A 23,812-nucleotide genomic window follows, 5' to 3' on the forward strand; every position below is an offset into this window, starting at 1 on the left:
CTCACATCTCAAACCTAGATGTCCCACTGCCATCTTTTTCTTAGTTAACTCAAATGAATCCTTCACACCTCAGCCTACATATGACAATTCCTGATACACAAGAAACAATACATATATATGGATTGATTATCTCATCCATTATTCCAGCTGAGACTTTGATCACCTCCTACCCACACTGCTGAAATAATCTCTACTCTCCCCTGTGACCATTCTGTCCCTTTTAACTACAGGGTCCTCTATGAAGATGCCAGTTGCCTGGGTGTAGAATATTGCTAGATTTAATTTTCTGATTTTACCTTTTAGTTATTACTATCTTCATTGCTTGTCCCATTTAATTGTATCCTCCAATTTCATTACACTTATTTAACATAATAATTAAGTAGATAAATGATTAATCTTTTGATTGACATACTGACTAGTCACAATGAAACTCATTCACGGAAAATATCAGTCTTTAGTTGCAGTTGAGCAATGTTTTATCTATGTTGTTTCAAGAGTTAAACATCATAGTTTCTTATAATGCACATCACAAGCTGAAAATTCACTTTTTTGATAGCTTCACTGAAGTTTAGAATTTTTTTCTAAAAATAGGTTATAAGTTACAATGCCAGACTCATGTTTTCTTGTCTTTTGGATGCCACTAAATCACAGTTCAGTATCATTAAAGTATATTGAATTTTACACAGCTTACTTAACAGGTAAAAATTGTGAACATAACTCCTTTTCAATAGATACAAAATCTAATAGTAAACTACCCAAAAGGATGGATAATTTATACTGTTTCTTTCCAAAAAAGAAGCAATAAAACTATGACTTATGAGAACAAAACTACATGGCACAATGAAAAACACTGAGAACAAATGAAATCAACACTAAATATAGTCAGAAAAATAGGAAACATATCAACTTTATATCTCTATAATTAAATATTTATATATGTAGGGAATAAATGCTTTAGAAGAAAATGCTTAATTAGAAAGTATAAAGTTTTATAAAATAAATACATGACAACAGTGCATCTAAAATACACAAATAAGCATTTAAAATCAGGCTAATAGGTCTTATCCAAATATAGAGAAATATTTTTGCCATTTAAAAGCATTAGGATTGTTGACTAAGTCTTGACTCAAGTGGGATCTAATATACTTTCTCCTGGTGTCTAATTTATCAAATTTAAGTTCTTGAGGTATTTATTCTCAGAAGTAGATTTCATTGTTTAAAGATTTCTGCCTTTCATTAAGTTCAGATATCAATATATTTGCAGTTCTGGAGATATAAATATAAAACATGTTAACATCCTTGTGGTTTTGGATAGCTATTAATGGTTTTTTTTTTTTTTTCCGTTGGGTAGAATTAATTTGTTTATTTTCAAATTGGATGAAATCAAATAACCTTGTCTTTGTTCTGTGTCTTTTGTAAAGTTGATTAAGGACAACTGAATTAATAGTTACACTGCAAGGATGGATACGACCACAAAGAATGGCAAAAGCATTACTTTAAAATTGATTCCGTTTAAAGATTTTGTAGTAATAAAAAGAAGTGATGGGACTTTCCTGGTGGCACAGCGGTTAAGAATCTGCCTGTCAATGCAGGGGACATGGGTTTGAACCCTGGTCTGGGAAGATTCCACGCACCGCAGAGCAACTAAGACCGTGAGCCACAACTACTGAGCCCGTGTGCCACAACTACTGAAGCCCATGTGTCTAGAGCCCGTGCTCTGCAACAAGAGAAACCACCGCAATGAGAAGCATGCTCACCGCAACCAAGAGTAGCCCCTGCTCACTGCAACTAGAGAAAGCCCACACGCAGCAACGAAGATCCAACGCAGCCAAAGAAATGAATAAATAAATAAATTTTTTAAAAAGTGATAACATTGTTAAGTCATATATTACTATCCTTGTAAAAGTTGTAAGAAACCATTAATGAGTAAATCTACATTTGTTAGCTAATGGTGTGGTACAACTAAAGATTTATCAAAATAAAAATGAGGTCCATATACATGTAAAATCAACTCTTTATCGTAAGTATCATTAGCAACCATAGAGCCCCAAATGAACTCTTGAGGGTAAGGCTCTTAAAACAATAACATTTTAAGTACATAGCTATTACAAACCCATTTGATATTCATTTTACACTTGATCTTAGCCAAAAGGCCGAGAAGCGATTGATATTCATTTTAATTGCCATGACTATAATGAATATACTTTGTATTCAAACAGATGTCACAAGTACTACTACAGAAGTTCCAATATAATTCAGCCTTAGTTAAGAATGAGTAAATGGATATTTAAAATGGAACGTTACCAGGAAGGAGGGAAAAAACCAATTACAGAAAACATCAGCTCCTTAAAATAGCAAATTAAAGATTCGTATTAAATTGTATTCTTTCATACTTGGACACATACAGAATACAGTAATACAGGAAAACTTGCTATATCAACCACTCCTTTTCCTTGCCTCAGCTGTCTACAGATTAATTAACCCTGAAAATAGAAATTGGGATATGAAAAATGACTAAGAAGAGTAGGCTGAAATTCACTTTACAATGGTCTACGAAAAGGATTTTTAAAATACCACTATGCCAATTTATTTTAGCTGGAGGAACAGGTAGTTATGTATGCCATTTTATTTCAGTTGGTCAGACAAGTTCTAATATTCCCTTTAATCTTCTCCCACACAGAGGACTGATGCCTTAAAATCCAAGATGAGAGGCCTCATGCCATAAATTAAAGATGGTATTTTTCAATGTACGGTTCACTGAATGATGCATGGATGTTTGTTAAAAGCAAACATTCCTGTGCCCCAACCAAGTTCTCCCGAGTCAGAATCATGGAATCAGCACTGTGACGAGCAACCTGAAAATTCTGACGTACACACTTGTTTAAAAACAACTGACTGAAGGTTGAATGAGGTAATATTTAAAACAATATATTTGTCATTTCATTCCAGTCAGCAAACATTTATTAAGTCTGATCCTATGTGAGTAAAAATTTGATACATGGAGGGTGTCCCCAAAGGCAAGAAGCATATGATAACATGATTTTCAATGCACAGTTTACTAAGTATAATAATAACCTGCAAATGTCTGCAAACACAAAGAAAATAGTGTGCTTACTGTACAGATTAACAATTCACTCTTGATTTCAATTTAGTAGTTCTTCCTCTGAAAAGGTGCCTGGAGGTTGAAGAGAAGTGTGTTTAGCTTATTATGAGAAAACGTAATGGAAGTATTTTTAAAAACAAATTTATCCTATTTCCTGATGGTTTTGGACATCCTGGGTTTCCAAAAGGAGGGTAATAAGTGTGTGAGGCTTCTTGGTGGATGGGGGAAGGCACAGAGTATACCAATGAGGGAAGGGAAGGAATGAACTACAAGACCAGAATCGCTAAAAGCAAATTGTTTCTCTTACCTCTAGCCTAATTCTCCTGGTGCCTGAACTGTACGATAAACTCATTTGGAGGTTGCATTGTGTTTTTTAACGACGAGAGCAAAAATTCAAACAGTAAAAGTTGACTTTGGAGTTTAATAGAAGAATGGAAGAAAATAAAGAAAACAAAGCTGATGGTACCAAGTTATTTTTCTGGTCAGCAGTTTTCCCTCACACCATCCCCTCCAGGACTGGAGACTGATGGACTGGAATCTTTGGAGTGAACTTCCACAGGGAGCACTCACTCATGAAACTGAGGGCAGACAAGCTGATGGGGTTCACTAATTGTGCCTAGTGCTCCGGATTTTCTATAATCGTTGGTTGACTTTTCTTAGCACTGGAAATAGGATCCAGTAAAAATAAAATAAAAGGCTGAAATAAGTGAAGGGGGATAGAAGAACAGTTGTAGGGACCTTCAGGGATTTCCATTGCCCACAGCTATGGTTCTCACAGTGGTCTCTAGACCAGCAATACCATCATCACCCAGGAACTCATTGCACTAGCACACTCAGGCTGCCGTAGCAAAATACCATCGGCTGAGTGGCTTAAACAACAGACATTCTTTTCTTACAGTTCCGGAGGCTGTAAGTCCAAGAGCAAGGTACTGGCCAGTTTGGTTTCTGGTGAGAGTGCTCTTTCTGACTCTTCCTCTTTTTATAAACCACCAATTCAGTCAGATTAGGAATCCAACCTTATAACCTCATTTAACCTTAATTATCTCCTAAAAGCCCTGTCTCAAATACGGTCACATTAGGGATTAGGACTTCAACGTGTGAATTTTGGGGGACACAATTCAGTCCAAAACACTCGTTACAAATGAAAATTCTGGAGCCCCACCTCAGACCTATGGAATCAGAAATTCAGGGAACGAAGCCCAGCAGTTTGTGTCTCATTAATCCCTCCGGGTTATTCGCATGCACACTAAAGCTTGAGGAGCATGGGCCTCCAGGGAGAATTCTCAGCATTGCACTTAATTTCCTCCACGGTTTCTCCCATTTGTACTTTCCAGCCTCATTTCTTACTGTGTTTTGACACGAACTCTGCTTCTGCTAAACTACTTCTCACCGTGGCCTGAAAGATCATTCGTGTTCTGTCCTCCAGACTCTTGTTTACTCTCACCAACCTCGAATTGTCTTTCAACCTCTTTAATGAAGCATCACTTCAACATCCCAGCCACAGTCATGTCTTCTTTCTCCAAATAGCAAAAGCATAATTGTCTGAACCAATCATTTTCATATTTTACAGATTTTACTTTCTTAGAGTTCATAGGTTATACTTGTCTGTAATTTTAGCACAAGGCTTTGCACATAAAAGCACTTAAATCTTCAAAACATTATAGACTGTCCTGCTTATAACTCTTCTCTGTGACTCCCTACAACACTGGCCCCAATACAACACTAATTTGGGGCATCAAGCAGTCCCTTGGTCTCTGACATAATGCCACTTCCAAAGTTGTTTAATAATAAAAAAAATCATCAATATACTATTTGCTCTTTATTAAGTCCTTAAGTGCATCAAGACTTAGGCATTTAGTATATTCCCTGATCAAATTCTCACAATCACCCTGAAACAGGCATTATGATCCCTCTTTGACTGAAAGACACTGGAAACTGAGGCAGAGAAGTTCAGTGAACTCCCCCAAAGTCACATACGCGAGAAGCAGCAAGGCTGAAAAGTGTGAACATATGTTTCTCTGACTCAAAGCACATGCTTTACTTCTATGTTATACTATAGACAAAGAGATTTAGTTTGCTGTCAACGTAATGAATTTACTGCCAAGAATCCCAGAGTGTATGGCTCTTGTGATAAAGATACTTCCAATATACCCTTTGTAAACTATCTTCTTTACCCCCAACACACACACACACACAAGTCCTGAAGCACTGCTAAAAGTAAGCCATCGTGGAAAAAAAGAGCAGACTTCTTGAGACCCACAGATACTGTTAAATGACTACAGACAACAAACAGCTCTAAGTTCTATCGCTCTTCTATATGCTATTTACCTGCAGACAGCCTTCAGAATTCTTTCATCTCTATGTTAGAGACAACTGAAGAACTCAAAAGGAATTACTTGAAAGTTCACAAGGAGCTTTGATAAACTTTTGCCCAAAGCAAATACTGCTAATTACGCACTAGAAGCACTGACACACACACACATACATGCATATAAAATTTTTAAATCGCTAAGTTAGAAACAATGGAATTTTTCTGAAAAAATGGTATTTCTTAGCTTCCTTCTCCAGAAAGAAAAAACAAGTGGTCATATTTTACTTTCACAGCTGCCCGTGCTTTGAAGACTGGACTGTTAAGAAATAAGCCACACCTGTTGGACTGTTTAGGTAATTCCAATCACCAGCTAAGATAGTAACTAAAAGTAACATTCCATTCTCAGCCTACCTGGGGTGTTCAACAACCTGGACATCTTGCAGAAATAGGAGATGTACTGCTCACAGTACTCGGCGCTGTTGGTGATGGCGCTGATCTGGTCCATCGAGGCACTGTAAACGAGCTGTGTCACCGAGTATTTTTCTGGGTTGTAGCCCACCACCGTCGTCTGCATCTGCAAATCATGAGACACTATCGTCCACACTTTGTCCTCTGTGGGGAGAAAAATGCCACGACAATGGGTCATTAGTATGCAAATGCATCTTCAAATGTCAGAAAATAAGTGAGCTATAATTTCACTGGTGTTTTCCCTGAACTGCTGTAGAACAGAGCTAAGGATAGTAATACTTAAAGTAACCCCTACCCTTTCTCACACTTAAGTTCTGCTTATATAGACAGAGTAGAAAAGTAATATTTTTTATTAAAAACAAACGCAAGATAGCTCCTGAAAATGAAACCAAATAGCCTGAGAATCTGGTTGATGCTCTAATATCTGCAGCATTGAATGTGAGGCCCACTGTGTTCCAAAGGCTTCCCGACTCTGTAATCCCTCACTCCTTCCGTAGAACAGTATTTGCTCCTTCCTAAAGGAACTATGTGCTCTCAAGTCTCTGGATCTTTGTACGTGCTGTTTGCTCTAATCAGAATATGCATACTCATCTTGTCAACAAATATTCTTTTCACCCTGACCTTTCAGTTATAATTAGATACTGCATGCTCTGTTACTGAAACGCTCTACACATGTGGAATGATGCAAATAAGTAATTATCTTGGTGTTTTGGACCCTGAAAATTTCAATATGTGAAAAGGAGAAGCATATATAAGATTGATGAGATTAAATTAAAATGCTATATAGTTCTGCATTTGAATTAGAAGCATCACTATGAACCCAGGATGATGTTATCTTTTTTAAAATGTAGATATATGTCTTAGCTCTGTCCACTGAAAAAGTTCCCAAACAAGGACCAACCTCTGGCACCCGACTGTCATTACTCAATACCACTTTCCATTAAGAGAAAACTAAGCTCCTGGAGAAATGGCTGATTCAGGGCTGGAAATGGATAAGAGGAGCCTGGAACATATTGTCACTTCAGAAACAAACTACTAGAGACAGAGAGTGGTTCAAAAAACCCCAGGGCCAAAGAAGGATGATTTTAATTAACATCAATAAGAATTTCCTGCAATGAATTAAAATACAGCAAGTATATTTAACTCCATGAATTTGTACAAAAAAAAGAAATGTCTAATTTTGGAAGATGCTAGGTAACTAACTCATTACTTTGAATATTGGTAAATAGAGGCAAAGAATCCAGCATTTAGTCTACCTTAGCTATATGAGGTGTAATGTAACTAAATACTTTCTTTACGGAAATATTTCAGCTCATAAATGAAGGCTAAATGATAAATGTTTTAACTTCTAACAAGTTAGTAGGATCTAAGTAGGATTATTCACGGTCACTAATACAACAAGTAAAACCGGAGGAGACATGCGTCCTGGGGATCAGGAGGGGCAGGCAAGTACACAGGCCTACCTGTGGAGGGGTGTGGACAAAACTCAGAGGAGAATTTCACCAAGCTTACAGACCTACCTGCCAACTTCTAGAAAACACAGGGGAAAGGGGAACATGTTAAATGTCACCAAAGGGAAACAGCGAAATCCATGCTGTGGAAAACTGTATACATCATACAATCTAGTTTTTCAACAGGTGAGTGATAAATAACAAAGGAAGAGAGAGAGTCACACACACAGGAGAGAGACAGACGGAGAGACAGAGAACTTTAGATTAAGAGAGATGAGAGATGTCCTGAACTTGCCCCTCCTGAGGTCTTCCTATTTCAGGAAATGGCAACTCCACTCGTCCAGTTCTAGGACAAAAGCCTTGGAGTCGCTCTCAACTCTTCCCTTTCTTCCACCTCCTCCTGCAGCCTGGCAGTGACCCCCGCCTGCTCTACCTTCAATAATTATTCCGAATCTGGGCACTCCTCACCCCACCCCCCACCACTGCTCTGGTCGAAGCCCCAGGGCCGCTCGCCTGCATCCCACAGTAACCTCTAACCAGTCCCCTCTTCCCACCCTTGCACCCTCACGCCTACCTTCAACACATCAACCAGGCTGAGGTTTTCGAGCACAAGTCAGATTCTGACACAGCTCAGGGTCCTCACATGGCACCCGGTCTCGTTCACAGACAAAGTCTAGTTCTTAGAATAGCGAAAGACCCTCCGAGATCCGGCTCTTCCTTGCCGCCCTACTAATCTCCCCCTTGCTCCCTTGGCTCTGCCTCCTTGGAGACTCGCACTTGCTCTTTCCTGCATCTAGAGCCGTCTTTCCTCAAGCCCACTCTTTCTCCAGATCTGAGCTCCAGTGACAACCTTCCCTTCCTGAGTCCCACCCCACCACAGATGCTCTCCATCTACCCGCCCAGCTTTGCTTTTCTCCATAACGTTTATCTCTATCTTAGGGCACATTTAAATTATTTTTAAATGTCTGTCTCCCACCATTAGAAGGGAAGAAAGCAGGGATTGTTTCAATGCTATATGCAATGTGTTTAGGATGGTAATTGACATATAGCAGGTCTGCAAAAATACTAGTTGAATAGAAGAATGAATTAATTAAAATAAACAGAATACAAATACTTAATCTAGGAACTTTTAAAAATCGCTTTGGTTCAAGTTCTGCCGAGACTATCCTTAGAGACTGTGGACAGGCCACTTCACTCCTCTGAGCCAGAATCGCCCTTCATCTGTTACAACATGGCTCTCTATGAAGACTTCCCAGCGTGCTGTTCTTAAATTGATTAAAAGAAGTTCAGTTATGGTGTCCCCTGTAGTCATTTTCTATAGATAATTGTTTTTCCAGTTTTGTCTTTGGCCTGATCAGAACTGCCTTCCTTTAGTTCCTCTGATACAGCAAGAAAAGCTACAATATATTTTGGTAATTCTGTCACTTTCTGACATGATTCTGAAAACAAACTGATGGTCATGTATATCCAGACCTTCAGATTTACCTTCACCTAATTAAAAATTCGTTAATTGAATTAGGTTACTTCTATCACTTTTCTGTTACAATAAGTCTATGGCATAGAATTCTCAAATGTTTGACACCACTGACTTTTTCCTCCCTCCCTCCTTCCTCTCTTCTTTCTTTCCCTCCCTCCCTGCCTCCTTCTTCGTTTCTTTCTCGTTTTCTCTTCCTTTAACTTCTGATGGAACAGCATTCTAATCTGACCCTCCTTTAAACATCATAACCCCCTTTTTATATATACAAAATAGGTTAATAAAGGCAAACATTAACTAAGCAAGTAAAACAGAATGATCACCAATTATGGTCACTGTCAATAACTTTAAAAAGACTAACCAATTTGTTAATGTTGATGAATCTCTAACATTTTGGTCCTGGTGACTTCTTGACCCTAAACTCTAGTTCCAGCCATCTCAGCACACACATTTCATCATCAAAACCCTCCCTGTACATTATATCTTTATATTTGTTTTATAGTCCACTCATTCATTCAACAAATATTATCATGTACCTACTTACTATATGACCAGTACAGATCTAGGCACCATGGAAACCACAGCAAAAAAAAAGCATTCATAAATTTTTGCAGCTTACATTCTTACATTCTAGTGGAGAAAAGACAACAGATAATAAGCAAAATTAAAAGAATACACATATATATATATATATATAGTTAGCCAGTGATAATGGCGAGGAGGAAAACTAAATTAGGGAAGGGAAGAATAGGCTGTGTGTACAGGGATTGCATTTTTAAACACAGAGGAAACCATAAAAGCCCTGAGAAAGTGACATTTCAATAAATAAGGTAGCTATCCAGCCAGCCACGTAGATGTCTGGGGAAAAGTATTCCAGACAGAGGGAATGAAAATGCAAATGTTCTAAATCTAGAATATTCCGGATGTCCTTCAGGTATACAAGAAAGCCAGTGAGTGACGAAAGGGGAGAGGAGCAGAAGTTGAAGGTGGAAATGTAATGAGAATGAGTGGATTGTGACCTTACAGTGAGGTGGAAAGCCACTGGCTTTGGAAGGTTTGGAGCAAGTGAAAGTAGTTTGCTTTAACTTCATCTTTGACATACCATTCTTTGCTGCAATAAAATTATACTTCAGAGGGGTTTGAAAAATAATATATATATGTACCTTTATAAAGATTTAAAACTTTCTACAGTGTCATGGCATTATAAAAGGTAATATATAAGCTCTATTTTGATAGCATAAAACAATTACTGTTGATGCATCTTACAAATTATTTGTTAATGCTTGCATATTACACATTGCGATGGCTCCTTTGGAGCTATTAAATCTTAAATGACAAATGGATATTAACAATTTTGCAGATATCCAGCATCTAGAAGAAAGTTATGCTGTATAGATTTTTCTTCACTAGTATCATAAGTGGAAAAATTAAAAATCTTATTCCCATATTCACAGCGTGTTTATACAGCATGTATTGTAAGATATGTGTGTAATGCAAATAAAAACTAATGTGTATGGAAAGTTCTAATTTCTGGCACTGTCCGTTTTCATGAAGAAGCAATTGATAAGCTAGTGTATTTCAAATATTCTTTTTGGATCAGTGTGCTATGAAAATGGCCTTTGTGATTACTTAGTGCTTAGTATCTGTCGCATCATGCAATTACATATTTAAAAACTGTCACATTGTACATTGTTTTAAATATAGCTGATTTAATGATATGTTTCAAATACTGGGGTACATCTGGAACATACTGTGGGAATACCTCCCTCTCCTTGGCATTTACAGGGTCCTCAAGATTACCCAGCTTAGTTGTATTGACATATGTACATTAGAAAGGTCGCTCTGCTACCTGTATCAGTGACCCCATATCCTTATCCTAACTATAATTCTCAGGTAATTCACTTCATGAGAACTCAATTCCTGGCACAGTTGGAGTTATGACCAGGGCCTGATAAAGCCAGGAAATGACCAGTGAAGAAGGCAAAGAATTACTCCTCCCAGAATATAACCAGTTTCTTCATCATACATATGGCTTTTCTTTGACTCTTTTCCATGTTATTTATCCATATATAATCTGAAGTTCACATTACAGAGCAGGTCTTTATACAGCACATTTTAATTAAAGTCCAATCTGAGCTAAATCCAGTGGAAAAAAATTTTGTGTCCCATACATCTGAATATGCATCTAAGTGTTTCTGATTTTCAAGCAGCATCATGGTTCTGGTTTTTGACCAATTTGTCAATCTGGGAGCTTTTTACACCTTTATTCAAATTAACTCTGAAATGATCTTTAAATTTAAGGGAATATTATATTATAAATTACCTAAATTTAAAATGGTGTATAAAGCTTGTTAGGTGGGCCTCAGCAACATCTCCTTGTGGTCCAAATCCCTGAGCAGCCCTATTACCTATTACAGTAATTCTACAGGAATGACGTTGGGTCTCTCACTCTGAGAGTAACACAACTGAAACTGAACTATAATACATGCCTCACCTAAGATTTTCCATATTGCATGTAAAACTTGGCCTGCTGCATAAAACTAGTGAATTCAATTTTGTATATCCTTAAATTTCTTCTCTATCTCATAAACTGCATTCTGATAACTAGGTTTGTGGTTTTCTTTGAGCATAGAAGTCTTAATAGTTATTATCCTGATTCAGTAAATCAACAACTGAACCTCAACTATGAGGAAGATATGAGCAAGGATCGCCAATGAAACACTATAGCATCAATAAGAATTGCTTACATGTTTGTAGCCTTACAGGAGAACACAGCCAAGGGAAGAAGCCTACCATTTAAAAGAAACCATGTTCTCATGTGAAAAATTTTGAGTTCCACATAGTATCAAGATGATGTCATTTTAGAGAGCATCCATTTTGAATCTCTTCAATTAGAGATTAAGAAACCAAGTGTAATAGAGTTACCACATGACCCTGCAATCTCACTCCTGGGCATATATCCAGAAAAGACAAAAACTCTAGTTCTAAAGGATACATGCACCCCAATGTTCACAGCAGCACTACTTACAATAGCCAAGACATGGAAACAACCTAAGTGTGCATCAATGAATGGCTAAAGAAGATTTTATATATATATATGTTATAAAATAATATATCTATAAAATGGAATATTAGCCATAAAAAGAATGAAATATTGTCATTTGCAACAACATGGATGGACCTAGAGATTATCATACTAAGTAAAGTGAGTCAGAGAAAGACAAGTATCACATGATATCACTTATATGTGGAATCTAAAAAAAATACAAATGAACTAATTTACAAACAGAAACAGTCTCACAGACACAGAAAACAAACTTTCTCAAAGGGGAAAGGGTGGGGGAAGGGATAAATTAAGAGCATGGGATTAACAGATGCACTACTATGTATAAAATATACAACAAGGATTTACTGTATAGCACAGGGAACTATATTCAATATCTTATAATAACCAATAATGGAAGAGAATCTGAAAAAGAATATATATATGAATCACTTTGCTGTACACCTGAAACTAACACAATATTGTAAATCAACTATACCTCAATTAAAAAAAAAGTGTCAGAAGTGATAAGTGGCTTGACCAAATGCATACGAAAAGTTAGTGCCAAAATAGTGGAAACTTTGCCCCCTAATTCTGGATTTAGTGCTCTTTTCACTACACATGTCTTTGACCCAGTGGTGATATGCCTGGTGACATGTCAAAATATTTATTGTCTTCCCCACAGCACCCCACTAATTTTCAGGGGAATATAGACACTATTTTAGAATTTTTAAATATTATTTTAAATTACAATATACAAGTTATTACATCAAGAAAAATGTTATAAAATCATGAATACATTCATAAACCATTACTGAGTTTTTGATCTGTTTCAGCACGATGTTAGGTTCTGGAAGTACAAGGATGAAAAAGACTTGAGTTCCTGTCCTCAACAAGCCTGTAGTCCAATGGAGGGGAGAAAACATTAAGCTTGAAATTGCAAATTGCGAACAGGTGCTAAAACAGATGTATGCACAGGGTCTTGTGAGTTCACATGGAAAGTCTGTATAACCCAGCTTTAGACAGCCATAAGTGACCCAAGAGGACATGGCATTTTCAGTGAATGATGAAGGTTAAATAGGGATAAGCCATATGAAGATGGTGATAAAAGCAGTTTCATTCTTCTTATAGCTCAGACCAAATACCTTGGAGACAAAACGTTCAGTAAATGGGATCTGGATCAACTGGAAATTGAAGGGTCTGGAATGGTGAAGTATAAGATTGCATTCATAACAATTGCATATGGGTTGAAAGTTCTAGTAGATCGTCACGGTGTAGGTGTTGAAATGCTGTGGAGATGGACGATTAATTTATATTTTAAAAAATATTTCTCCAAAGGCATATAGGACAAGCCCACAGCTAACATCATACTCAACAGGGAACAGCTGAAAGCTTTGCCTCTAAAAATCTGGAACAAGTCAAGGGGAATATGATTAGGGATATACCTAGGCTTTAATTTGATATTTGATGTTATATTGCTTAATCTGGGTGTTGTATACAAACTAGAAATACTTCATATTGAAACAAACAGTTAACAGGTACCTTATTTCAGGTAAACTTTATATGAATTCCAGATTTGCAACAGTAATAATCTAGGAAATACTGGTCATTTTACATGAGCTATGTGTGCTTTACTGCATAAGTCACAGAACAATTTCTTATATAGTTGCTTATCCAAAGTATTAAATAATTCTACAAACTATGTTAGGTTATAATGATGGTAGGCTATGATGGTTTTTTTGTTTTTGTTTCATTTTTTAGTCATTTGTCAGAGGATCTATTTGAAAATTTCATCAGTCTTCCAGGCAGATAAGTTTAAAGACCATTAATTTTATAGACCATTATTTTGTTTAGAAGGTTTTCTCAATAGTTATGATCCTATTGACACAATTTAACTTATTAGAAATTTCTGGTGTCATATTTTTCTCCCCCCAAATACATTTTGTGTGAGCATTACAAGCATCTCTGTAACCTAGACCCTAATATCATAGAGGTCATTTCACCGTGGTGGGCTTCGATGGTTTGAGCCACTCCATAATGCCTGCTATGCATGCAGCTCAGGTGGCATAAGCAGCTTCAATCACGTGTAGAGAAATAAGGTATATAAAGCAGACGGAACCCCTGCAGGAAGCACCGAGGAAATGAACTAAAAGTACAGCTGATGTTCTGCAGGTGGTGGAAAATGTTGATTATTTTTATGCTCACAATTCCAGCTCACAATTCCAGCTCAAAAATGGAGTGTTGTGAGCAAGTATAAATAATGGTGGCTCATTCATACCCACCTGAAGAACAATCTGGAGCCTATGTATATCGTTTTTCGAGGAAGACATTAGCTATTTTCTGGGAAGAAGAATATTTGTTAATGTTTTTGTTCCACTGTAGAGATGTTAACATTCTTTTACAATACGGCTAGAGTTACTGACTGCATTTATATGAATACTTAGACAAGCTAATCTTCCCTTTCCTTTTTCTCTCACACTGGGTAGAGATGTAGTTGGTGTGTATTTGATAGTCTGGAGTTCATCTCTGTGGCAATAAGAAGATTTCTATCCTGTGTAGCAAGGAAATGTTACTCTTCAATTTGTGTTGCTTACAATGGTAATTAGATTTTGATCTGAGTTCAAACTTGGATACTAGGTAAACGTCATCTTGGATCAATGACTGACCATTTCTGTGGACCTTTCAAGATAACACTTACTTCCTATTATTTAAAAATACCTTAAAACATATTGCACACACTTGGTTAAAAAAAATCACTTCAAGTGTTTACCACACTGACCTAGCTGTAGTTCAAATATGCCAGGCACTTATGCTTTAAGGCTTCTGCATGGCTGTTTCCTCTGCCTAGAGGAATTTTTCCAGATGGTCTCAAGGCTAACTCCCTCGCCTCCATTAGTCTTGATTCAAATGGCATGTTCTCATTGAGGTCTGTGAAGTCTATCTTATTTAAACTTACAGCCCACTCTGTCCCTTCCCTTCTCTACACCCAAAGCACATACGTATGGCCTTTGAACATAGTATACAATTTACTTGCTTGTTATTTTTATCGTCTGTCTCCCTACCCCACCTTCCTCATAGACTATAAACTTCAATATATCAGTGAATTTTTAAAATAAATTTTGTTTACTCATGAATCTTAAATTCTTAGAATAGTACCTAGAAGTCTGCAGAAGTTCATAAATATTGTGCTAATAATATACCTTAACCCTTTCTTCACTTAGTTTCCAACAAATCTCTATCACAATCATCATCAGTGATTTGATGGTATTTGGTAGTATGTATCCATTTGATATATACTGACAAATGTAAAACAGATAGCTAGTGAGAAGCAGCCGCATAGCACAGGGAGATCAGCTCAGTGCTTTGTGACCACCTAGAGGGGTGGGATAGGGAGGTTGGGAGGGAGACGCAAGAGGGAGGAGATATGGATATATATGTATATGTATAGCTGATTCACTTTGTTATAAAGCAGAAACTAACACACCATTGTAAAGCAATTATACTCCAATAAAGATGTTCAAAAACAAAAAAAAAAAACCGAAATACAGTTCATGGGCTTATAGATCCCATCAGATAGTTCTACAATTTATTAAGCTTCAAAAAAAATAAACATTTAGAAAGTCTTTACAGGTGGAACAAAGTGATATTTGAAATTATAAAATCCTGGTACTGTACTTGCAGTATTTACAAGATTTTTTTAATCTTGTAAACTGCAAGGATTTTTTTAAAGAGCAACATGATAATACATCCAAGATGCAATAAGCTTCTTAAAACCATCATCATTTTCTTTCTGGGTTGAACAGTAAGATAATAATCATTCTGTGCTAAGTGTGTGCACATCTCCTTACACAGCAAGAGATCCTGAACATGGGAGTTTCATTCATCAACAACTTGCATTATTCCAAGCACTGTTCTAGGTCCTGAGCACATGAAGGCAAATAACACGTGTGGCATGCCACCAAAGAGCTAGTGGGAAGAAGGTACACAAAATAAGTAATTCCTGTACAACCTGAAAAAATAACTTACTTTTCAAGCAACTGCCAGAATCATCCAAGTAGTGAGATTTAGCATATAAACCATAAACCCACTTATGACCTACATCACATCCTTTAACATATATAACACAATCTTTAAAATTCTCGGCTATTGTATTTACATATTTTTTTATTGTTGGGAGATTTTATTTCACTGGCACTTAGTTTAAACCTAAGCTGTATCAGGCTAACTTGAGAAATTATATTCTTCCTGAAGTTTCTATCCAAAAAGCTTTGATGTAGCAGAAAACACACAATTGAGAATGACAGCTTGATTCGCTATTAACAGGATAGAATCTCCTAAGATGGCCCTTCCTTTCATGTTGATCCTAGCTCACATTACTGTCTGCTCCTGAAACTTGAAAAGATCAAATACATCCCAGCAATTTACATTTTGGGGGCACTAAGGGCTGTGGTTTAGGCGAAGTTCCATCAGAAAGTTTGTGGCAACAGAAACAAACTCACAGACATAGAAAATAAATTTATGGTTACAAAAGGGGAAGTGGGGGGGGGATAAATTAGGAGTCTGGAATTAGCAGATACAAACTACTATATATAAAATAGATAAAGAACAAGGTCCTATTGTATAGAACAGGGAACTATATTGAATATCCTGTAATAAACCATAATGGAAAAGAATATGAAAAACAATATATATGTACATGTATACAGATACATATTTATACAGATAATACAGATAATATTTATCACCTTGGAAGAAAATCCCCAAGTAATCAACTCCTTTGAGTATTTAATTTTCCCCATTAACTCAGTTTCTATTCACTGAAGGAGCCCTATTGTGAGGAACATTAGCAGGACAGTCTGACAGATTAAGTTCCTCCGTGAGGATAATTCGCTAGAAATAAATTTTTAGGGAAAGAAAATCCTTGAGATAGCAGAATTAACATATTCAAAGGACCTAAAACTGGTGTTCTCACTTCAATTTTAACAGAAGTACAAATGTATTAGGTGATTTCTCTTTTTTAAAAAAAAATGATTCTCTGAGAAACTAAAATATTAAAGCTCCTCTAAACCCAGCAAATTCTCCCCCACTGCCAAGAACACTCCCACCTGCCCTGGCTCTGAGTCCATCAAGTCTCAGCTTTTAAGTACTTTGCTAGAAAATATCACCCACTTCCCAAGCCCCAATATCAGATCAAGTTCAGATTAGATATCCATCCATCTCCATCTGCCTCCCTAACAACCCATGTTTACCATTGGGTTTGCATTTCTCATATCGTATTTGGAACATATTTGTCGTAACCACAACTCTGCTGTCCCTGAGGCAGAGTTGGATACCACTGTCATTGCTGAATCCTTATTGCCTAACAGAGTACCTGGTGTAGGTACTCAAGTGCTCAATACATACTTGCTGAACTAATGAAGTGGCACAGAGTTCGACACTAGGCTCAAGAAGCAGACGCAGCTGAAGGACGTGGGGTGGGGTTCAGACTGAGGAGCCATTCTGCAAAGGGTCTGAGACTGAGGAGCTGAATAAGATGCAAAGGATGATAGAAAGCCAACAGGGAAGCAGTACAGTCAGCCTTCTGTTTTTGAAAGATCCCTCTGGATTGGCTTCTGGGAAGATGGCGGAAGAGTAAGACGCGGAGATCACCTTCCTCCCCACAGATACACCAGAAATACATCAACACATGGAACAACACCTACAGAACACCTACTGAACACTGGCAGAAAACCTCGGACCTCCCAAAAGGCAAGAAACCCCCCACGTACCTGGGTAGGGCAAAAAAAAAAAAAAAGAATAAACAGAGACAAAAGGATAGGGACGGGACCTCCACCAGTGGGAGGGAGCTGTGAAGGAGGAAAAGTTTCCACACTAGGAAGCCTCTTCGCGGGCAGAGACTGCGGGTGACGGAGGGGGAAAGCTTCGGTGCCGCAGAGGAGAGCACAGCAACAGGGGTGCGGAGGGCAAAGCGGGGAGATTCCCGCACAGAGGATCAGGGCCGACCGGCACTCACCAGACCGAGAGGTTTGTCTGCTCACCCACAGGGGCAGCAGGGCTGGGAGCTGAGGCTCGGGCTTCGGTCGGAGCGCAGGGAGAGGACTGGGGTTGGCGGCATGAACACAGCCTGCAGGGGGTTAGTGCTCCACGGCTGGCCGGGAGGGAGTCCGGGGAAAAGTCTGGACCTGCCGAAGAGGCAAGAGACTTTTTCTTCCCTCTTTGTTTCCTGGTGCGCGAGGAGAGGGGATTAAGGGCGCTGCTTAAAGGAGCTCCAGAGACGGGCACGAGCCGCGGCTAAAAGTGCGAACCACAGAGACGGGCATGAGACACTAAGGCTGCTGCTGCCGCCACAAAGAAGCCTGTGTGCGAGCACAGGTTACCATCCACACCCCCCTTCCGGGGAGCCTGTGCAGCCCGCCACTGCCAGGGTCCAGGGATCCAGGGACAACTCCCCCGGGAGAATGCACAGCGCGCCTCAGGCTCTTGCAACGTCACGCCGGCCTCTGCTGCCACAGGCTCGCCCCACATCCGTGCCCCTCCATCCCCCCGCCTGAGTGAGCCAGAGCCCCCGAATCACCGGCTCCTTTAACCCCGTCCTGTCTGAGCAAAGAACAGACGCCCTCCAGCGACCTACACGCAGAGGCGGGGCCAAATCCCCTGGGAGCTGTGAAAACAAAGAAAAGAAAGGGAAATCTCTCCCAGCAGCCTCAGAAGCAGCAGATTAAATCTCCACAATCAACTCGATGTACCTGCATCTGTGGAATACCTGAATAGACAAGGAATCATCCCAAATTAAGGAGGTGAACTTTGAGAGCAAGATTTATGATTTTTTCCCCTTTTCCTCTTTTTGTGAGTGTGTATGTGTATGCTTCTGTGGGAGATTTTGTCTGTATAGCTTTGCTTCCACCATTTGTCCTTGGGTTCTATCATCCCGTTTTGTTTTTGTTTTTTTAATTTTTTCTTAATAATTTTTTATTTTAATAACTTTATTATATTTTATCTTACTTTATTTTATTGTACTTTATCTTCTTTCTTTCTTTCCTTCCTTCCCTCCTTCCTCCCTCTCTCCCTCCTTCCTTTCTTTTTTCCTTTCTTTCTTTCTTTCTTTCTTCTACTAATTCTTTCTTTCTAGTTTTTCTCCCTTTTATTCTGAGCCGTGTGGATGAAAGGCTCTTGGTGCTACAGCCAGGAGTCAGTGCTGTGCCTCTGAGATGGGAGAGCCAACTTCAGGACACTGGTCCACAAGAGACCTCCCAGCTCCACATGATATCAAACGGCGAACGTCTCCCAGAGATCTCCATCTCAACACCAAGACCCAGCTTCACTCAACGACCAGCAAGCTACAGTGCTGGACATCCTATGCCAAACAACTAGCAAGACAGGAAGACAGCCCCACCCATTAGCAGAGAGGCTGCCTAAAATCATAATAAGGCCACAGACACCCCAAAACACACAACCAGACGTGGACCTGCCCACCAGAGAGACAAGATCCAGCCTCATCCACCAGAACACAGGCACTAGTCCCCTCCAACAGGAAGCCTACACAACCCACTGAACCAACCTTAGCCACTGGGGACAGACATCAAAAACAACGGGAACTACGAACTGGCAGCCTGCAAAAAGGAGACTCCAAACACAGTAAGATAAGCAAAATGAGAAGACAGAAAAACACACAGCAGATGAAGGAGCAAGGTAAAAACCCACCAGACCTAACAAATGAAGAGGAAATAGGCAGTCTACCTGAAAAAGACTTCAGAATAATGATAGTAAAGATGACCCAAAATCTTGGAAATAGAAAAGACAAAATGCAAGAAACATTTCACAAGGACCGAGAAGAACTAAAGACGAAACAAACAATGATGAACAACACAATAAATGAAATTAAAAATACTCTAGATGAGATCAATAGCAGAATAACTGAGGCAGAAGAACGGATAAGTGAGCTGGAAGATAAAATAGTGGAAATAACTACTGCAGAGCAGAATAAAGAAAAAAGAATGAAAATAACTGAGGACAGTCTCAGAGAACTCTGGGACAACATTAAACGCAGCAACATTCAAATTATAGGGGTTCCAGAAGAAGAAGAGAAAAAAGAAAGGGACTGAGAAAATATATGAAGAGATTATAGTTGAAAACTTCCCTAATATGGGAAAGGAAATAGTTAATCAAGTCCAAGAAGCACAGAGAGTCCCATACAGGATAAATCCAAGGAGAAACACGCCAAGACACATATTAATCAAACTGTCAAAAATTAAATACAAAGAAAACATATTAAAAGCAGCAAGGGAAAAACAACAAATAACACACAAGGGAATCCCCATAAGGTTAACAGCTGATATGTCAGCAGAAACTCTTCAAGGCAGAAGAGAGTGACAGGACATATTTAAAGTGATGAAGGGGAAAAACCTGCAACCAAGATTACTCTACCCAGCAAGGATCTCATTCAGATTTGATGGAGAAATTAAAACCTTTACAGACAAGCAAAAGCTGAAAGAGTTCAGCACCACCAAACCAGCTTTGCAACAACTGCTAAAGCAACTTCTCTAGGCAAGAAACACAAGAGAAGGAAAAGACCTACAATAAGGAACCCAAAATAATTAAGAAAATGGGAATAGGAACATACATATCGATAATTACCTTAAATGTAAATGGACTAAATGCTCCCACCAAAAGACACAGATTGGCTGAATGGATACAAAAACAAGACCTATATATTTGCTGTCTACAAGAGACCCACTTCAAACCTAGAGACACATACAGACTGAAAGTAAGGGGATGGAAAAAGATATTTCATGCAAATGGAAACCAAAAGAAAGCTGGAGTAACAATTCTCATATCAGACAAAATAGACTTTAAAATATAGACTATTAGAAGAGACAAAGGACACCACATAATGATCAAGGGATCGATCCAAGAATAAGATATAACAATTGTAAATATTTATGCACCCAACAAAGAAGCACCTCAATACATAAGGCAAATACTAACAGCCATAAAAGGGGAAATTGACAGTAACACAATCATAGTAGGGGGCTTTAACACCCCACTTTCAACAATGGACAGATCATCCAACAAGATGGACTTAATTGATATTTATAAGACATTCCATCCAAAAACAACAGAATACACATTTTTCTCAAGTGCTCATGGAACATTTTCCAGGATAGATCATATCTTGGGTCACAAATCAAGCCTTGGTAAATTTAAGAAAACTGAAATTGTATCAAGTGTCTTTTCCGACCACAACTCTATGAGACTAGATATCAATTACAGGAAAAGATCTGTAAAAAATACAAACACATGGAGGCTAAACAATACACTACTTAATAACCAAGTGATCACTGACGAAATCAAAGACGAAATAAAAAAATACCTAAAAACAAATGATAATGGAGACACAACGACCCAAAACCTATGGGATGCAGCGAAAGCAGTTCTAAGAGGGAAGTTTATAGCAATACAATCCTACCTTAAGAAACAGGAAACATCTCGAATAAACAACCTAACCTTGCACCTAAAGAAATTAGAGAAAGAAGAACAAAAAAACCCCAAAGTTAGCACAAGGAAAGAAATCATAAAGATCAGATCAGAAATAAATGAAAAGAAATGAAGGAAATGATAGCAAAGATCAATAAAACTAAAAGCTGGTTCTTTGAGAAGATAAACAAAATAGATAAACCATTAGCCAGACTCATCAAGAAAAAAAGGGAAAAGACTCAAATCAATAGAATTAGAAATGAAAAAGGAGAAGTAACAACTGACACTGCAGAAATACAAAGGATCATGAGAGATTACTACAAGCAACTCTATGCCAATAAAATGGACAACCTGGAAGAAATAGACAAATTCTTAGAAATGCACAACCTTCCGAGACTGAATCAGGAAGAAATAGAAAATATGAACAGACCAATCACAAGCACTGAAATTGAAACTGTGATTAAAACTCTTCCAACAAACAAAAGCCCAGGACCAGATGGCTTCACAGGAAAATCCTATCAAACATTTAGAGAAAAGCTAACACCTATCCTTCTCAAACTCTTCCAAAATATAGCAGAGGGAGGAACACTCCCAAACTCATTCTACGAGGCCACCATCACCCTGATACCAAAACCAGACAAGGATGTCACAAAGAAAGAAAACTACAGGCCAATATCACTGATGAACATAGATGCAAAAATCCTCAACAAAATACTAGCAAACAGAATCCAACAGCACATTAAACGGATCATACACCATGATCAAGTGGGGTTTATTCCAGGAATGCAAGGATTCTTCAATATATGCAAGTCAATCAATGTGATAAACCATATTAACAAATTGAAGGAGAAAAACCATATGATCATCTCAATAGATGCAGAGAAAGCTTTCGACAAAATTCAACACCCATTTATGACAAAAACCCTGCAGAAAGTAGGCATAGAGGGAACTTTCCTCAACATAATAAAGGCCATATATGACAAACCCATAGCCAACATCATCCTCAATGGTGAAAAACTGAAACCACTTCCACTAAGATCAGGAACAAGACAAGGTTGCCCACTCTCACCACTATTACTCAACATAGTTTTGGAAGTTTTAGCCACAGCAATCAGAGAAGAAAAAGAAATAAAAGGAATCCAAATCAGAAAAGAAGAAGTAAAGCTGTCACTGTTTGCAGATGACATGATACTACACATAGAGAATCCTAAGGATGCTACCAGAAAAGTACTAGAGCTAGTCAATGAATCTGGTAAAGTAGCAGGATACAAAATTAATGCACAGAAATCTCTGGCATTCCTATACACTAATGAAAAATCTGAAAGTGAAATCAAGAAAACACTCCCATTTACCATTGCAACAAAAAGATTAAAATATCTAGGAATAAACCTACCTAAGGAGACAAAAGACCTGTATGCAGAAAATTATAAGACACTGATGAAAGAAATTAAAGATGATACAAAGAGATGGAGAGATATACCATGTTCTTGGATTGGAAGAATCAACATTGTGAAAATGACTCTACTACCCAAAGCAATCTACAGATTCAATGCAATCCCTATCAAACTACCACTGGCATTTTTCACAGAACTAGAACAAAAAATTTCACGATTTGTATGGAAACACAAAAGACACTGAAGAGCCAAAGCAACCTTGAGAATGAGAAACGGAGCTGGAGGAATCAGGCTCCCTGACTTCAGACTATACTACAAGCTACAACAATCAAGACAGTATGGTACTGGCACAAAAACAGAAAGATAGATCAATGGAACAGGATAGAAAGCCCAGAGAAACCCACGCACATATGGTCACCTTATCTTTGATAAAGGAGGCAGGAATGTACAGTGGAGAAAGGACAGCCTCTTCAATAAGTGGTGCTGGAAAAACTGGACAGGTACATGTAAAAGTATGAGATTACATCACTTCCTAACACCATACACAAAAATAAGCTCAAAATGGATCAAAGACCTAAATGTATGGCCAGAAATTATCAAACTCTTAGAGAAAAGCATTAGGCAGAACACTCTATGACATAAATCACAGCAAGATCCTTTTTGACCCACCTCCTAGAGAAATGGAAATAAAAACAAAAATAAACAAATGGGACCTAATGACACTTCATAGCTATTGCACAGCAAAGGAAACCATAAACAAGACCAAAAGACAACCCTCAGAATGGGAGAAAATATTTGCAAATGAAGCAACTGACAAAGGATTAATCTCCAAAATTTATAAGCAGCTCATGCAGCTCAATAACAAAGAAACAAACAACCCAATCCAAAAATGGGCAGAAGACCTAAATAGACATTTCTCCAAAGAAGATATGCAGACTGCCAACAAACACATGAAAGAATGCTCAACATCATTAATCTTTAGAGAAATGCAAATCAAAACTACAATGAGATATCATCTCACACCAGTCAGAATGGCCATCATCAAAAAATCTACAAACAATAAATACTGGAGAGGGTGTGGAGAAAATGGAACC

General features: G+C 38.1%; 1 protein-coding gene and 1 pseudogene across 2 annotated transcripts in view; both read right to left on the minus strand.

Annotated features, from left to right (window-relative positions):
* Positions 1–23,812, minus strand: part of CNTNAP2 (contactin associated protein 2) — a 2,044,831-nt gene that overhangs the window by 667,507 nt on the left and 1,353,512 nt on the right. For both annotated transcript variants that reach the window (XM_027101624.1, XM_027101625.1), the window contains one exon: positions 5,826–6,026. In XM_027101624.1, the coding sequence (XP_026957425.1) occupies positions 5,826–6,026 (201 nt within the window). The remainder of the gene's footprint in view (positions 1–5,825; positions 6,027–23,812) is intronic.
* LOC113618625 (uncharacterized) lies at positions 2,002–2,165 on the minus strand (annotated as a pseudogene).

The sequence above is a fragment of the Aethalodelphis obliquidens genome, unplaced genomic scaffold (genome assembly GCF_003676395.1).
Source record: "Aethalodelphis obliquidens isolate GAN/ISIS:26980383/991018 unplaced genomic scaffold, ASM367639v1 scaffold5, whole genome shotgun sequence".
Classification (NCBI taxonomy): Eukaryota; Metazoa; Chordata; class Mammalia; order Artiodactyla; family Delphinidae; genus Aethalodelphis; species Aethalodelphis obliquidens.